This window comes from Lutjanus erythropterus, chromosome 7, assembly GCF_056507025.1.
Source record: "Lutjanus erythropterus isolate fLutEry1 chromosome 7, fLutEry1.hap2, whole genome shotgun sequence".
Lineage (NCBI taxonomy): Eukaryota > Metazoa > Chordata > Actinopteri > Lutjaniformes > Lutjanidae > Lutjanus > Lutjanus erythropterus.
In genome coordinates, this window is record NC_139323.1 from 13,610,604 (window position 1) to 13,627,272 (window position 16,669).

Below are 16,669 nucleotides of genomic sequence, written 5' to 3' on the forward strand. Positions count from 1 at the left end.
AATGAGAGTTCATGATGTTTGGTCATAGCTGAAAGTGTATATTTAAGCATTGTTAAATAGTAAAGGTGAAATGTGTGCAGCATAGTAGTTCACTACTGTAATGAGTGGACAGAAACACCTTATACTACCATAGACCTGATGTTTTAATACTTTTTGTTGAGACTATCTTTGCTGATTTTAGGCTGTTAAGCAAATATCCTGTCCGTTACGTTTGGCCTCAGCATGTTATGAATACGATTTTCCGTGGTTACACAACATTACAACATTTTTGTCATGTTAACTTCCAGTACAACATATTGCTCACAGATTTCTGGTTTGGTCAAGAGAATTTAGGGAATTGAGTGTTAAGTCACACTGTTTGAATCCATGCTGTGTTTCATTTTCTTCAGCTGAGTCATTTAATATAACATAACTACTTAATTTTATGACCCAACCATCTGATTTCTTCAGGCATTTTGTCTGTGAGACCTGCTTATGTAGAGGAAGTGGATTGGGATGTGGTCTAAGAGAAAAATCTGTTTGAGAAATGAAATATCCCCTAATTGTGCCTGGAACCAAACCCACAACTATGTTTCCTCTGCAGTTGTCAAGACAAAAAAAACGAAAAATAAAAAACCACAGACCATGTGTAGGAAATATGTACCACGTAACATGAAAGTTCTCCACAACCACCATAACTGCTTATTTTCATCATTTTCATTTATTTCAGCTCTGTAGGACTCATTTATTGTGAGTAGTAAAAGCCTTAACACTGGTTAGTGATGGATTTATTTGCAATCATTCTTCAAAATTATATTTATAACTCCAAGCATTTAATACAAGCTTAACTGATATTATTATTATTATTATTATTATTATTATTATTATTATTATTATTATTATTAACATTATGATTATGATCATTATTGTTATTATTATTGTTATTATATAAGACAGATGTTTAGTGACTTGCTTACCCTGGTTGTAGCAAAGTTTAAACTTCGCTCCAGCCTTTAAGTCTTCTTCCTGATACTATAATAGCAGACAAACTGTCAAACTGTACTACACTTTCTTATATCTTGGAGCGACTATTCACCGCTAATCCGTCCACTGTGAAGTATTTCCACGCTGTGTGGCGCCTGGTCCTGGACGTTTACACTCCAGCAGCCCCAGCTGACTTTACCCAAGATAACGCTGTCTTTTCTGTTATAAAAAAAACTTCTCTAATACAAAGTAAAAAAAAAGCCAAACAAGTTCTGTTGCTCCCACATTTTTCCTGACCATACTGATAACACTAAAACTACTTAACTCTATACTGCAATACAAGAACAAGAACAAGACGGAGGAGATGCTGGGTTTATCATATAATGTAAGTGTGTATTTAAGACCCATTTTACAGGAGTGAACATTAAAAACACAGTGACAAGGTGTTTTCTAACAACCCCTGGAGCTAACGTTAGCTTGATTAACATTGGTTTTTAATTTATTTTGCTAGCTGACATTACACATGACAAAATCCACCAGCCATGTTGTCTTTGTCTCTGTAATTTGTTTTGAATTCTTTGCTTTGTGTGAAGGACAATGTGACTTAATGTTGAAAACATTACAATTAATTTCTATGTTGATAATGTTGATTAATTTCAGAACATAAGACTTTACTGAATTTGATGTGTTTATTTATGTATGTAGGATGGGTGGGAGGGAGGAATGCACATCAGTATTGGAGAGGTGCAGACTGTTAAAAAGTACAAGTTGTGGAAGAAAAACTCAAAGCCACAATGCAAAAAAAAAGATTTGTTAAACTATTAAAATGTGATGTTTTTTTGCATTATGACTACAAGTGTAAGACTTTTTTCCACACAACTTTTCTTTTTATAGCAAACAATTACCTGTATCTTTTTTTTTTTTTTTTTAACTTTTTTCATTTCTTACATTTTTCTCAAGAACCATACATACAAAGGAAAACACACTGCTAAAGGTGTAGGAAGAGTCCATGAAAGACAAAAAAAAAGAAGAAAATAAAAAAATGAGGCCTCTACGGCTGATAAAATAATAATAATAATAATAATAATAAAAGTACCCTCTCAGGTACCCTTCCAGTGGAGAAAACGTGATTCAGTGCCAGATAGACTGACCTACATGCTAGAAAATTAGTGCCTTTAACTGCTTGAATAAATAATAGTTCCCTGTGTGTTTTTATTACAGAGGTGAAGTTGTTGTTGTACTACTGTAAGTCACATTAAAAAACAATTTAAATCTAAACCAGCTGCTTCACCATAACATTATGACTTCTGGTCTGCTGCGGCTCCGTACAGCTGGTGCCCATTTTAATCTTTTACACCTCTGCACCTCAGACAGCCTGCGTCTGCCGGCGCATGGATCTTATTCATGCTCACTGTCCCGATTTCAGTCAGTGGTCCACAGTTAAATCCAGATTATAGAGAGAGATGCATTAACTCCAGGTTATAGAGATCCCAGAGAGACATCAGAGATTCCAGTAGTTTCTTAAAAAGATGAGTCCATCCATCAATATAGTGCCTTTTGTTGCAGTCACAATCTCAGCAGTCAGAGATTTCCACATGGACATAGAAGGACAGTCATCCCTGTCCCATGTCACCATGATGGCTTTTCTCACCAGCATTAAAAACCATTGAACCCCTTCCTCGTGTTTTGTAAGACAGTCAGGGACATTTTTCTGTGTTGATCTTACATTACCAGAGCCGCTGAACTCTGAGCTCACTGTAATAATTTATCTGAGTGAGAGTTTATGATGTTGAGTCCTGGGTGAGAGTGTGTGTAGTTTTAAGCCTTGTTAACTGATAAAGATGAAACGTGTGGAGAATTAGGTCACAGCTTTATTCACTACAATGTTTAAATAAGATGATACGGCTTTTTGCTGAGACTGCCAATTTTGATTTTGTGCTAAGCAAATATCCTGTTTCCGTTATGTCTTGCCTCAGCATTCTTGACTTTTCCTGAGTTGCATTATATTATTGCAGCATTTTAAACCCAAGTGAGTCATGATAAGTTGCAGTATAATATATTATCACAGATTTGTGGCTTGATCAAGAGAATTTAGGGAATCAAGTACAGTGCGAGTCCACATTTTGTTTCTTTTTCTTCAGGTATGAAGAAAAGATATTTATCTGGATAATGAAGTCTTAATATAATATTGAATACATGATACATAACTTAGGTTTATGAAATAAATATAGTCACATGTAATCATTAAAATTTTCATCTCAGGATCCAGCCTGCTGGTTTCTTTAGGCATTTTATCCATACTTTCTGTTTTTGATATGAAGAAATAGTCTTTGGGGATGTGGTCCAAGACACATCCGTCCTTGCAAAAAACAATAGATGTAACTCCAAGCAGTCAATGCAATCTTAACTTGTTTTGTCTTCTAGCATGCCTGTCCATACCTGTGAGTTAAAAATAGATGTTTCGTAACGTGCTCAGAATTCACAGGTTTCTGCTTTCGCCAAAATTAAAACCCTTGACGTACTTTTACCGTTCAAGTTTTAACTTGCTCCAACGTTTAATCCTGGTTCCTGATACTAAATACAAACTGTCAAACAGTACCACACTTTCCAGTGTAACATGACAGGACGCCTTCCTCAGTTCACTTTCACTTTTGGTTAAACAGTGTTGTACGTGCCAGGTAATGATGATGAAACTGCTGACTCTCGACGTAGCCAGACAGACAAACAGTGGGAGGGAGAGACAGATAAGTGAATACAAAGAAGAGAAGCGTATTGCCAAATGGAAACTCTTTTTATTAAAGTTTCATTCCAGTGGTGATCAGGGCCAAAGCTTACATGAGGTAGCTACACAGTATATCCCCTGAATTAATTATACAGTGCTATTTAGTTTGTTATTTCCCATTCATATGAAACTGTTGCAGCCCTTTTGTGAGAAAGTTTTGGCTCATTTTGCAATCATTTACATAATCACTGATATTCATCTTTGCATTTGAACTTTTTCAGACACTCAGTGGAAAGTTCCCCTTTTTAAAACACATTCTCTCTATACAGGATGTATTTAATATTTATGATATAGTAGAGACTAGGCTTGGATGGTATCTGTGTTTCATACCTTCATGACATTTCACCAGGGTATACGGTATATGACAGTGTTTGTGTTTTTAAACATTTTGAAAAGAATATTTGGATGTAACCTCACCAACATTTTAATAAGTAACTGTTATTTAATTACATATTTTTTCTCAGTAACTGTAATGGATTACGATTACATTTATTTAGTAATTTAATTACATGTAACTAGTTACCCTCCAGCACAGGTAGTATCTTAGTAGACATTTTGAGGAAATTTTGTAATACTTAAAGACTGAATTCTGGAGTTGTGGCCAAAAATTCATTTTGTGAGGTCACAATGACCTTTGACCAACAAAATCTAATTTGTTAATGCTCGGGTTCAAGTGGACATTTGTGCCAAATTTTAATAAATTCCCTCAACAGGTTCTCAAGATATCGCATATACAAAAATGGGATGACCACAAACTATAACACCTCTGGCCACAGCTGTTGCTGGCACTGAGGCATGAAACAAGGTTTTTTTTTAAGAATTCTGAATCACAGAGACTTGCAAGCAATCTCCAGGTCTATTGGTTACGCAGGCATGCGTGTACTTAAGCACTCGATCTCATGATCCCCTCTAGGCTTATGCCTGGCTTACAAGGTAATGAGTGCTTTGGTACATATCTCTGAGCTAGTTTGAGACCACGGATCGTACGACCTGAATCTTCTCTTTAAAGAACCTATGTGCTGTGATTGGCTGCAGCAAGATTACACCTGCACCCCACCTGCCATTTGCACATTCAAGCCTAACTTTGCACTCTGTGGGCCACAGAGAAATTTCTGAGAGTTTTCCTGAGGGCTCAGATAAACGGCGAGGGAAAGTACGGGCACAGCTAGCATCTTTTAATTTAAGTCAACTGGTGCTTGGTCATAATGATATTGTCGAAGTGAAAGAAGAGGGATACCCATGGCTAGTTTATTCCATGTAGTAATATATCTATTAACGTTATAATGCATAGTTGAAATAGCTCTGTTCCAATAACACTCGTTGCCACAGTGGATACCAACGTATCAGTGGGCTGATCGGCCATGATGTGCCCACCACCCGTAGTCGCCATTTTTGTCAGCCCAGCTGTCTGGAGCACCAATAGAGACTGACCTCTGGTGGTGTGAGATGTGCACTATAACGCATTTCCACATCAGTTTAATACATTAATAGCAGTCCGTATTTTTAACAGTATTGAAAATCATGCCTTCAGGATTTCTAAATACCGTGGTATTTCGTACCTTGATACCATCCAAGCCTAGCAGAGACCAAAACCATCAAACCAACCAATTCATAATGACAATAATGACACTGAACATGACATCGTCTAAAGCTTTTACAAGATGGTAAACCTGTTTATATTATGGTTAGACAAGAGTACATTAAAATATGCCTTACAGTATACTTAAAAAATATTATTCATTATTATAGCATGGCTTTTCAACAAAAATATCATAGCTTCACTGATACATAAAAAAAAAAAAACTTACAGGTTGATTTACACTTGGTTCTCGGTTTATAGCTATTAGCATAATTAGAAATACATACACACACACAAACATGTGCCAAACAGCATTACAGAGAGCCCTGTGAATGCAGATACAATCAAAAGAGTGGAAACTTCATTCAGCTCCGCTCTGGTCTTTCCCCTGAGCTGTCTCTCTGTGTCTGTGTGATTGCAGCATCAAACCAGTCTGATGTGTGTTTAACTCTGTAGGAGCACCAGCTCTACTCCGCCAAGATAAAACAGCCATGTCACTCAACATGTTAGTCAGAGAAAGAAAAGCCCAAGGCACTGAGGGTAAACATGTCGGTGAGGCTGTGTGAAACTCCACCAAGGCCAGTAATCCAAACAAGTTAAACATTGTCCGAGCCACATTTAGGAGCCACACAGGAAGTTTGAGACTCAGAGTGGAGAGCTTCACTAGACAATAAATGCACCATTAAGAAATACATTCATTAGGTAAAACACAACTTGGTACTGTTATAGTGAAATATATATATATATAAAAAATAATAATAAAAATATATATGTATAAACTTAAAAGGCACCTGTTGGATGCACCCTCAAAAGCATAAAACCAATTGATCCCCCTAAGTCCCATCCCTTTTCTCTCTATCTTCCAATCACAGTTGAGCGAGCTTGGCACCATGGTCAATGTTCTCCTCTTCTACTTCTTGTATGCATTTTTCCCCCTGGATGTGAGGTCATGAACCACCCCACTCAACTCTGATTGGTTAGTACTTAGTACTTGTCTTTGTGTGTTTTTTTTGTTGGGGTTGGTTAGGGTTAGGCATGAGGAGTGTTATTAGGTAAAGTTATGGTAAGAATATCAGGGTAAGACAATCTGAGGCAGAGTACAGTGGGACATGCCTTTGCCATTCTAAGGGGGGAAAAGCTTCTTGTAATTAGATATGCTATGTGCTAGGCTCGTCTGTGTTGAAAAGAAAAACAAATATTGAAGATGGTTAATAGCATTGCTGGAGGACGTGTAAAAGCAACATATATTCACATCTTAAGTTAGCTAATGTTAGCAAAATGCAAGATAACTTGCCAGCTAATCTGCATCATTCATTAGCTAGCTAGTTGATTAGTATTTTACTAAAATTAACTAGTTAGTTCACATTTTGCTAACATTAGTTAACTTAAGATGTGACTCACAGACATATTATTGACTCTGGCTGCAAAGATGGTGGCCAGTAAGTCCAGTGAGAACTGTTCACCTGGCACATATGGGGGGGACAAAAAAGAAGAAGAAGAAAAAAAAAAATTAGCTCTCAGATTATGGTATGTGGCCCAGTGAATATGTGCAATTGTGCTTCCTCTGCAGGCCACCCAGTGAGTTTCTGCTCAGCCCATAGACTTTACATTGTGATGACATCACAGATTTTCACATCACCTTTCTCAACTCTAGAAAAACTTTACAAATATAAAACCTCACTGGATCAAAAAAAAATTATCATAGAATAAGTCATAATTTACCTTGTTTGCAGATTGAAGTGTCCTGTCAAATCTTGGTTCTATTATACATCTATCATGTGACCATACATGTTGCTTTTGCCCAAAAAGGAGGAAGTTGACTGAGGTACCATGTTTGCTCAACTGTTATTAGAGCACAGAGCAAAAGGGGTGGGACTTAGTCAGTATTATCACTCCATTAACAGTTTCTCATTTTGTAGGAGTGCTTATAAAATGGTAAATTAAAAAAGAAAAAGGTGCCTCTGTGAATGTGGCTCAGCCTTACTCACAATAATTCTGACTCTTTGATCGTAATCAGAAAGTTTTAGGCCTTCTACGTTTTGAAATACACAAAAGAGCCCTCGATAATCAGAAGTATTTGTCACTATTCTGATAGTTCACCGTGGTTCGAGGGAATGATGATTAGCATTTCTCAGTATTATCTGATATTTTGCAAACCAAACGATTAATTGATTAATCGGCTGATTAATCAGTAAGGAAAATAATCGTTGTGTGTTTGTCAAGAAAATGAGAATTGTGAATCGCTATCCACCAAAATCATATGTCTGGCTCTTGCCCAAAACCATGCAAAAGCCGTTGCAAGTATAGTTGCTCTGGGCAAGATAATGAACAAAGTAGAAAAGGGTCTGTCAGCACAAGTCATGCCGTCAGTGCGAGTCCTGGTTAGTGTGTCTGTCCTCACAATGACAGATGAACATGAGCGCCGAGCTCCCTTCCACATTCCAGGTGTCTCTGTTCTTTTTCTCCAGAGAGCATTTATTGGCCTTCATCAGTACTCACAGCGGCTCCCTAACAGAAATTGCAGGCCCCCGGTCACATTCAGAAGCTTGAAGTCTTTTGTGGGGTTCAGCTGCACACTGACCTCATCATTCTTCTTGAGGTAGGCTATACTGTGGAGCCCCCTGCAGGCCAGATCTGAAGCATTCAGGGTGAAGGAGCTGACAGGAATTTTACTCCGCGCCACCAGCAGATGCAGTGTTCCTGTGGTGTTTCCACGCAAGCTCTTGAAACACGTGTCCATAAAAAAAATGTAGGGTCCAGAGCAGTTGACAGAGATCTTTAAATTATTAGACTTAACCACATCCATCCTATTCTTGCTGAGAATGTCCACAAACTTCAGTGTGTTGCTTGGTATGTCTGGAGAGTGAAAGGTGGAGGTGAGACATGCATGAGAAAGTGATAAGGAGATAAAAAAAAAAAAAAAAGCTGGTAAAACCTTGTTGTGAAACTTAAGTGTTGAACAAAAAGATAAAGATCAGAAGATAAAGAATGTGTTTTGCTTCTCACCTGGAGAACCCACAAATCCTATGTGTACGTCTTCAAAAGGCTGTTAAGAAAAGACAGAAAGCAACATTAGAAAATGTGTTTTTTCATGGTAGTTGTTTTTCACTGCCATTATGACTCTGACATAAATGTCGCTCTGTGTTTTTTGAAAGGTCACACAACTCTGCTCCTTCATGTTCAACTATGGGAAGCACAAAGCTTGTTTGTTTGATACTGTGGTGGTTAAGTGACACGTCTGAAAATAGGCAGGCTGGCAGAAACTAGGGAAAGTCTCACTTTCACGTTTGATTAATAACTGTAGTGAGAGTAGCATCACAGTGATAAACAACAGAGCCTAAATGTAGAACAAATGTTAGTCATTAAAATGATCATCATACAGTAACCGTGCAGATATAGATGCAGATAATCAGTCATCCGGGTCATAGGATATCTGGGAAAACTCAAGACTGACTTTTAAACAGTGTCATTTCTGTAGTTGGGGGCTGTTTTACAGAAATTTCTTATATTAGGTTTATATGAGCAGAGTCTCAGGATTTTTCCCAGTTTGGTATTACAGAAGTAAGTGCTAATTAACTTTAGGAACCCTGTCTTATCTTGCTGAGACAATCTTGAAAAAGTGTCTCTGTTACCTAGCAGCCACCACTACTTTTCTCATCTCACAGAGATAAACAACTTTGTTATTTTTTTCTGATTTTAACATACTAAAACCTGTGTTGAACAAAGATGGGCACTTAACTTCAAGACAGATGAGTTAGAAGTGTTCTCATCTGTATTATAATGATATAATTTGAAAGATAATATATTGTTTTGGGGAAATTTACAACTGTGCTAACTTGGGAGATAAAATAAATGGAGTTGGCTGAGACAGCAGACGCAGTCCTCACTGAATCCAGCATCCATCATGTAAAAACAATAAAAAAGAAAAATCATATGGATTAAACAAGTTGGCTAACACAACTGTAAGTGAATTCTACCATTAGCTATTGTGAGCTAACACTACTGTTAACTACTGTTGGCGAACGCTACCTTATGCTACAGTTAGATAGTTGGTAAGTTAGTGACTATTACAGGCGGGAAAGTGAAAATCAGGACAGCTTAACAGTTATCCCAAAGTTATGAGAGTTTATTTAAGATTTTGGGAAGTTAGCATGCTATACTTTTTTTCCATCTTAGGTTAGCATAGGATCATTGACTCAGGAGCTGTTCATCTGTAACGGCTTTTTATCCTACATTAGGTCCTAACCCTAATTCCCATGGTTATTAAACAAAATAAGATCTGCAGGTTAGGAAGTTTCTGTAATACGGCACCTGCTGCATCACTCTCAAGCAAACTTTTAATAGATTCAAATACGACTCTGAATTTAATATTAGGACTGAAAACAACAAGTACAAGTAGCTCATTTGAAGAACGTTAGTCAGTCCCATATTGAACAGTCCCATGAGGCCTCCTGTCACTAACTGAAAATGAACTCTCCAATTTATTGACACCCGCCACACTAATGACAAGATTTTCGGTATGAGAAATCTTCCTCGCAGGGAGACGACGTTCAGTGCAAACTTGAATGTAATATCTACTGATTGTGTAACATTAGCACAATTTAAAGTTACTGTATGACTTATTACAGTAACAGCAGTCAGACAGTTATAATAAACTCCTTATCATCTGATACTTTTGAATTTTATCATCAAGTAAAAAGGTGTTTCAGTTTTAAAATTTAAAAAAAAAGAATGAATGAAACAAAGCTGCACTGAGGGGGGCGTTTTGAAAAAAAAAAAGAAACGCAATGTCTGATGTTTGTCAGAGGAAATAAAAACGTGGTTATCTGATATTGCTAACGTTTGCCGCTGAAGTCACAGCAGCTAAAAAAAAAATAACTGGACAACTGGTTAAACTCTTCCTTGTTTGAAGGAGGGACTATTTTGTTTTATTTTTTTGTTCAAAAACTGAGTTCTTGAAATAAATCAACAAGACTGGGACAGCTGCCCCTGAGCCACATGGCCCAGTGTAAGCACCTTGTTAATATGTCTGTCCTGCACCATTTCATTAAGTTTGTTTGTGACTCATCAGCTGGTCAATGTTTTGAAGTAAAATATACTTTTAGCTCAATTCAAATCATTAAAATGTAGTTACCACTAAGTTGCCAAGTGTTCTGCAAAATGCTTAAACTTTTTTTCAGAGCAAATGTAACAGTCTAACCTCATGCCTTTAATTTAATATTACAGTCTTTCCCTAATTAGTGAAAATATATCAGTTGTATTATTAATTAGTGCGTACTAGAGCTGGGCAATTAATATATCAATATCATACTGTGATATAACATTAGATGTTGTATTTTGGATATCAGTATATCGTGATATGGCATAAGTGTTGTCTTTTCCTGGTTTTAAAGGCTACATTACAGCAAAATGATGTAATTTTCTGAATTTATCAGACTGTTGTAGCTTTTTCTATGATTTTCCGTTACTCACTTAATCATTGTATCCATGTAACTGATGATTATGCATCAAGAATCTCATTGTATTAATATTTTGTGAAAGCACCAATAGTCAACCATACAGCACTTGTGACAATATCAAGAGGTAAAAAAAAAAAAAACGAAAGAAATTATGGTATGTTTTTGGAGAAAAATTTGCATATCTAGCTATATATCATACATCACAGCATTGTCTAAAAATAAAGATATTATTCATAATCCATATCACCCAACCCTTCTCCATATACTTTTCTTAAATCAAAAGCTCACTAGTGAATTTCAAGTCATAGGGAGCATTTTTCCACTGAAAAGATGTTTTGAATAGTTTGATTAAACGTTCACTTTCATACTGCAATTCAGCAGCATTTGCAACAGTGACTTTTTCCTTCATTAATTCATGTGCAAATAATAGCCTGATGTCACTTTGGACCCTCATCAAAAACCTATATAGAAATTTCTTAGTTTGAAGCCAGAAAAAAAGAAATACCACGTGCAGGACTTAAACGACGGTTGCTTAGATGAAAGCCTTGTATTTAACCCACTCACCCACCACATCTGATCTGTTTCTGTGTTTGTCGCTGTACATAGACTTTTGGAGTAGTCAAAGCTGTAACCAATATGCCTCAGTACTTGTAAATACATGTTAGGCAATATTTCTTTAAGCATTAAATCCCTAATATAAAATAAATTAGACTCTCAGACCAAATATCAATCGGTTTTCAGCCAGGAATAAATGTTCATATCCCAGCTGGTGATCACTGTGAATTATGTGTGAATTATTTTTTTTCTCAATGTTACAGTTGTCCCAGGCCTCCCCTATACATGGTAAAACGTATACAAACTGACGTAAGAAGTAACCAAAGTGCTCATGATGATAAACAGTCAGTGCACATCGCATCTCTCTCAGGTCACTCACCGGCTGGTCCCGGTTACAGTTCCAATAAACGTAAAACGTCACGAGAAGGCACGCGATCACCAAGACGTACTGCAGGGCGGCAACCACCGTCAGCATCCTCGCGCGCCTGTCCCCGTGGACCGCGCGACCTCCTTCAGCATCCATCACCCTCCTCCTCCTGCTGCTGTGGTCCATCAGAAGTTGCGAGCTGTGAGCCCTGCAGCAGCTCTCAACAGGCTTTTAACCAGCCGAGAGGAGGGGAGTGACTGGAAACACGCGGCCCGTGAGCTACTCTTTGACTTTTATGAGTGGGTGGGCGGGTGAAGGGGGTGCGACGTTCACGTAAGATTACACACACACAAACAAGACACACGATGTGAGGGAGATGCAGGAGTGAAACCAGCGCACCGGGAGCTGACAGTGTGAAACCTCCCACAATCATGTATGCTCCAATCACGGCCATCATGATGTTCTCATAAGATTCATCAGTGGGACAGATGTGAAGCTGCTGAGGAGGATGAAACGACTTGTTTCAAAGAAATCAAACACAAAGTGGTCGTGTGACAATGACTTGTTTTGATTTTTAGTTGTTTTCTTTTCTTTTCTTTTTTTTTTGTGGCTATTCTTTTACAGGAAAAATTAAGGCGACTGTCACCAGTCAAGAATAAAGGTCCAGTGTGTTAGATTTACTGTGATATACTGGCAGAAATGGAATATAATATTCATAAATGTATTTTCATTAGTGTACGATCATCTGAAAATAAGAATAGTTCTTTTCATTACCTTTATATTTACAGAGTGCATAGGTCCTCCACTTAGATGTATTTTAATGAACTACATAGTGAATGAAACAATGGCGCCCATTCAGTCCAATTAGTTACCTGTCTGGTACATAAGCAAAAAAGTTCTCTAGCTTCTTGGTTTACTTCCTGGTTATACAGCCCACTGAATATATGCAGTAATGTTTCCCCCTTTGCCTTCACCCGCAAGTTCCAGCTAGACTTAATATTGTGATGACGTTACAGATTTGACTTTGGCTCGAGAGAAGTTTGTAGTTAGCGGGGTCCTGTCAACAGTTTTATACATATTTCTTTTATAATGGTGGCCTACAGAGGAAGACACATTTTGGGCTGTTGGGGAATTTTTTGCTGCAATACCGTGAGTGGCCACTGTAAAAAAAAATAAAAAATGGTGGCAGGGCTGAGTGACTGTGCTCTGTCTAGTTCTGTCATAAGTCCACAGTCCTCTTCATCGGAGGCCTGCATATTTCTACAGTAGCACAGAAGGGACAAACCAAACACTGGTTCTAGATACAGCCACATTTTTCATCCGCACTTTCAAGTTCTCACCCACACAGCCCGCAGACTCAATTGGACAGGGCTCAGCTGTCAATCATGACATAACCCCTCCCCTTTTATAGCATCAAATAACTAATTAAAACCAAACTGATCAGAAAAAAATGAACACTTGAGCATGCACCAGTGTGATCAGAACTACCTAATATGACCGAAACCATCTTTAGGAAAATATTTCACATGTACTTTGATTTTTCGGTTTACACCGTCTCCCATCTGCTAACATGGATTGGGAGGGGTTTATAACCTATACTGCAGTCAGCCACAAGGGGGCAATCAAGATGTTTTGACTTGACTTTTGGGGAGCTGTCATGTTGTCCTTCTTTATATGATCAATGGTCTGTATACTACATTTGAACCTACAGCCTGTCCCATTAGCTCAGGTTAGTACTACAAGCAAAAGAAAACAGCTAGCCTGCTCTGACCAAAGGTAACAAAATCCACCTGGAAGCACCTTTTTTAATGGCAATATTGAAATGAAATACTCAACACAGGTGTTACCACTGATATTAATTAAGGTCTTGGTGCATTTAGTGCAGCAGAGCTTTTCCAGTGAGCCAACGTGCACAATAGCAGCACCCTGACTCTGTTGGACCTAAATGGAACAACACCTTAACGCGATAGTTCACCCAAAAATGAAATTTCACTCAATATCTACTCATCCCTATGCTGATGGGTGAAGATCTCCAGTTCACAAAACATTCCCAGAGTTTCAGTGGAAAACATTGTTGCAATCAAATCCAGGACAATTGAAGTGAATGGTAACCAGTTTTAAAATGTAAAAAAAAGAACACAAAAAAACCCACAAAATGTCTCCATACTACTCGTGTGGTGTAATCCAAGTGTCTGTAAGATACAACATTAAAATTTGACCCAAAAAGACGCCATTTACACCATGTTTTTAGCCTAAATGTCAACTGTAGCCTCTCCGACTGGATCTGTGTGCACACGCCTGAAGCGGGTACACAAGCTCTCGCACAAGCGGCACAACACAAGATATACGAGATCCTTGACATCTGTGTTTACATGCTACCTGGAAGCGACTCAGACAACAGAGAGAGATCTGCTCAGAGATAGTGACTTGTTACGCGGAGAACTGACTTCGCAAACTTTAAACAAAGAAGAAAATGTCCGAGGTCTTCGACATAGAAAAGAGGAGCATCATTTCTTTGCTGCAGCCGCGCAGCTTGGGCGAGAGCTTGTGTAACCTGCTTCAGGCGTGTGCATGTGGCTCCAGTGTGAGAGGATGCAGTTGACATTTAGGCTAAAAACATGGTGTAAATGGTTGGGTCAACCTTTAATGTCGCGGCTTACAGACACTTGGATTACCCCACACGAGCAGTATGGAGACATTTTGGGTGTTTTTTGTGTTCTTTCTTTTACATTTTAAAACTGGTCACTTCTCACTGGTGAATCAATCCTTTGAGAGTGAATAAATATTAAAAGTATTAAAACTAGATTTAACACTATCCCTGTACATTTTAGTGTTTGGTAAACAAATAACCAAATTAACATGAACTAATTGCTATATATTGAGTCAACCTTGCATCAGTGTATTGCTCGTCTCTTCTGTGCAGTTTCCCTTAAAAGTTTTCATTTCCAGGTGGCCGTATCCCTGCAAAATCTAACAGTAGCCGTCTTATTTACCTGTTTTTTTTTTTTTTTACCTTTATCTCATTGCCTCACTTTAAAGTGTGCATGAAATGTACAGTGTGGTACTTGTAGTGAGTCAACAGTCATCAAGTCATACTTTATCTTTGTCTCCTACACATGAAACAGATTTTGATACTCAGGCATTAGGTGTTGGGCCTCCAGCTGTGTCGGTCATATTTATTGGTGAGTGACTTCATTATGCTTAGTGGTATATCGTGTATCCCAGATGGCATCTATAATGGATATATATTATCCTAGAGAGACATCTAGTGCCTGTGGTATGTAATAATGAGTTAAAGGGACAGTTCGGATTATTTGAAAAGTATGAGGTACTTACTGACAGAGTACCAGCACGGAAGCCATGCAATATACTACAATGTACGGGGTCAGCAGTAAAAATGTATTTTAGCTAGTTTAAAAAGTTCAGGAAAAAAAAAACATTTTAAAAGTCTGGTATATTTAGAATACTTTCCTATATTTTTTATTTGTCCCCTTTCCGGGGACCATGCCGAATCATTGTGTATGCTACAGGTGCATAACCCTAACTCCTGTCTGACAGGACACTGAGTCCATGGTTTGCCTGACAGGAGAAGAGCGGGTGCTAGCTCTCGCTCCTGGGTGGGTTTCATACAGGGGAAGAGGCAGGACGCCACCGCTGCCTCTAACTAAAATGGCTGTCTGACTGCCGGCTGACACTGACCACACAAGCACCTAACAATCAAAAAGTTCATAAGGGAACTGTGGTTCATCTCTCCCTCCTTCTTTCAGTCTCCATCCCTCTCCCTCTCTCCTTCACCCTCTTTCTTGCTGCTGTGTGTAGATTTATTGGAGGCAAGGTGATGTGAGACAGACCTGACAAAATCTGATACTTGAACATGAGCTGAAGACAGGATTAGCTGTTAGCTAATGCCGTTCACTCAACAAGACACCTGCCCAGTTCTTCACTGCCTCTCCTCACCTCATAACGCCATTTCTCTCCTGTGACCGTTATTTCTCCTCACCCTGTTCTGCTCCTCGTCACCTTCACAACGAGGAGGCTCATGATCATGAGCTTGTGGTACATCATATTTATAAGAATATACTTTTTCAACCTTCTCAGACTCAAAACTAGCATTTATTCTAATTTGACCTGTCTGCCTGATCTCTGTAACTTCAAGTTTGTCATTTTTAGATGTGGAAGTAAAATTCTCTCTCAAAAAAATGTTTTTTTTGAAAATCAAGTTTCTACATCATTTCACTAAACATTTATTCACTGGAGGCTCTAAACTGCAAGTTATGCTTTAAGCTAAATCTGCTATTTTACCTCACAGAACACAGGAGTTGATGGTCCACCGCTGCCTTGACTGCTTAGTTTATGATATTGTGGGACTTTTGCGCTTTAAAAGGTTAGTTTGGAATCACTGAAGTCAAACTAATCAATAGATCGAGGCGGTAGACCAGAAACGAAAAAGTAAAATTACTGATTTTGCCTACAGAGTTTAGTTGCCTTGGAGACGGCAGTATTTGGCTTATATAAGTGAGACGTACAGCCGAAAACAGCTGTCTGACAGCAAGGTAACTGTATTCTAAACCAGTACAAACCAGGACCAGTATATTGCTTAGCTTCTGTGCTGGTATTCCTCTCGGCTTCCCCAAACTGCTGATGTGACGACTGCCATCTACTGTAGGTAATCAACTGACTTGATAAATACCTCATACAACTCCACTTCAAATAATCAGAATCCTTTTTTTTTAATAGTAGTAGTATAGTAAGAGTACTTAATAATAGTACTTTTAATGAACTGTTTCCACTTTGTAAAAAATAAATATTCTGAGATCAGAGTAAAAACAGTCACGTGAAAAGAGAAAAGACTGCACATTGTATGGCATGATGAAATTTACAGAGGCAAAAATTGTTTCTGTGTCAACACAATATGAAGGAAACTCTGTGCTGTCCCTGTGTGTATTCGGTTTTACTCTGACATG

The 16,669-nt window shown here is 38.2% G+C and overlaps 1 protein-coding gene across 1 annotated transcript; it reads right to left on the reverse strand.

The window, feature by feature from the left end:
- Positions 1-7,433: 7,433 nt before the first annotated feature.
- LOC146323718 (uncharacterized) lies at positions 7,434-12,055 on the reverse strand. Its single transcript, XM_084723206.1, has 3 exons — positions 11,600-12,055; positions 10,603-10,607; positions 7,434-8,271 (listed from the first exon to the last, which is right to left on the reverse strand). Exons 1-3 carry the CDS (start codon positions 11,889-11,891, stop codon positions 7,813-7,815), a joined length of 756 nt encoding a protein of 251 aa, XP_084579332.1. The 5' UTR covers positions 11,892-12,055; the 3' UTR covers positions 7,434-7,812.
- Positions 12,056-16,669: the final 4,614 nt, after the last annotated feature.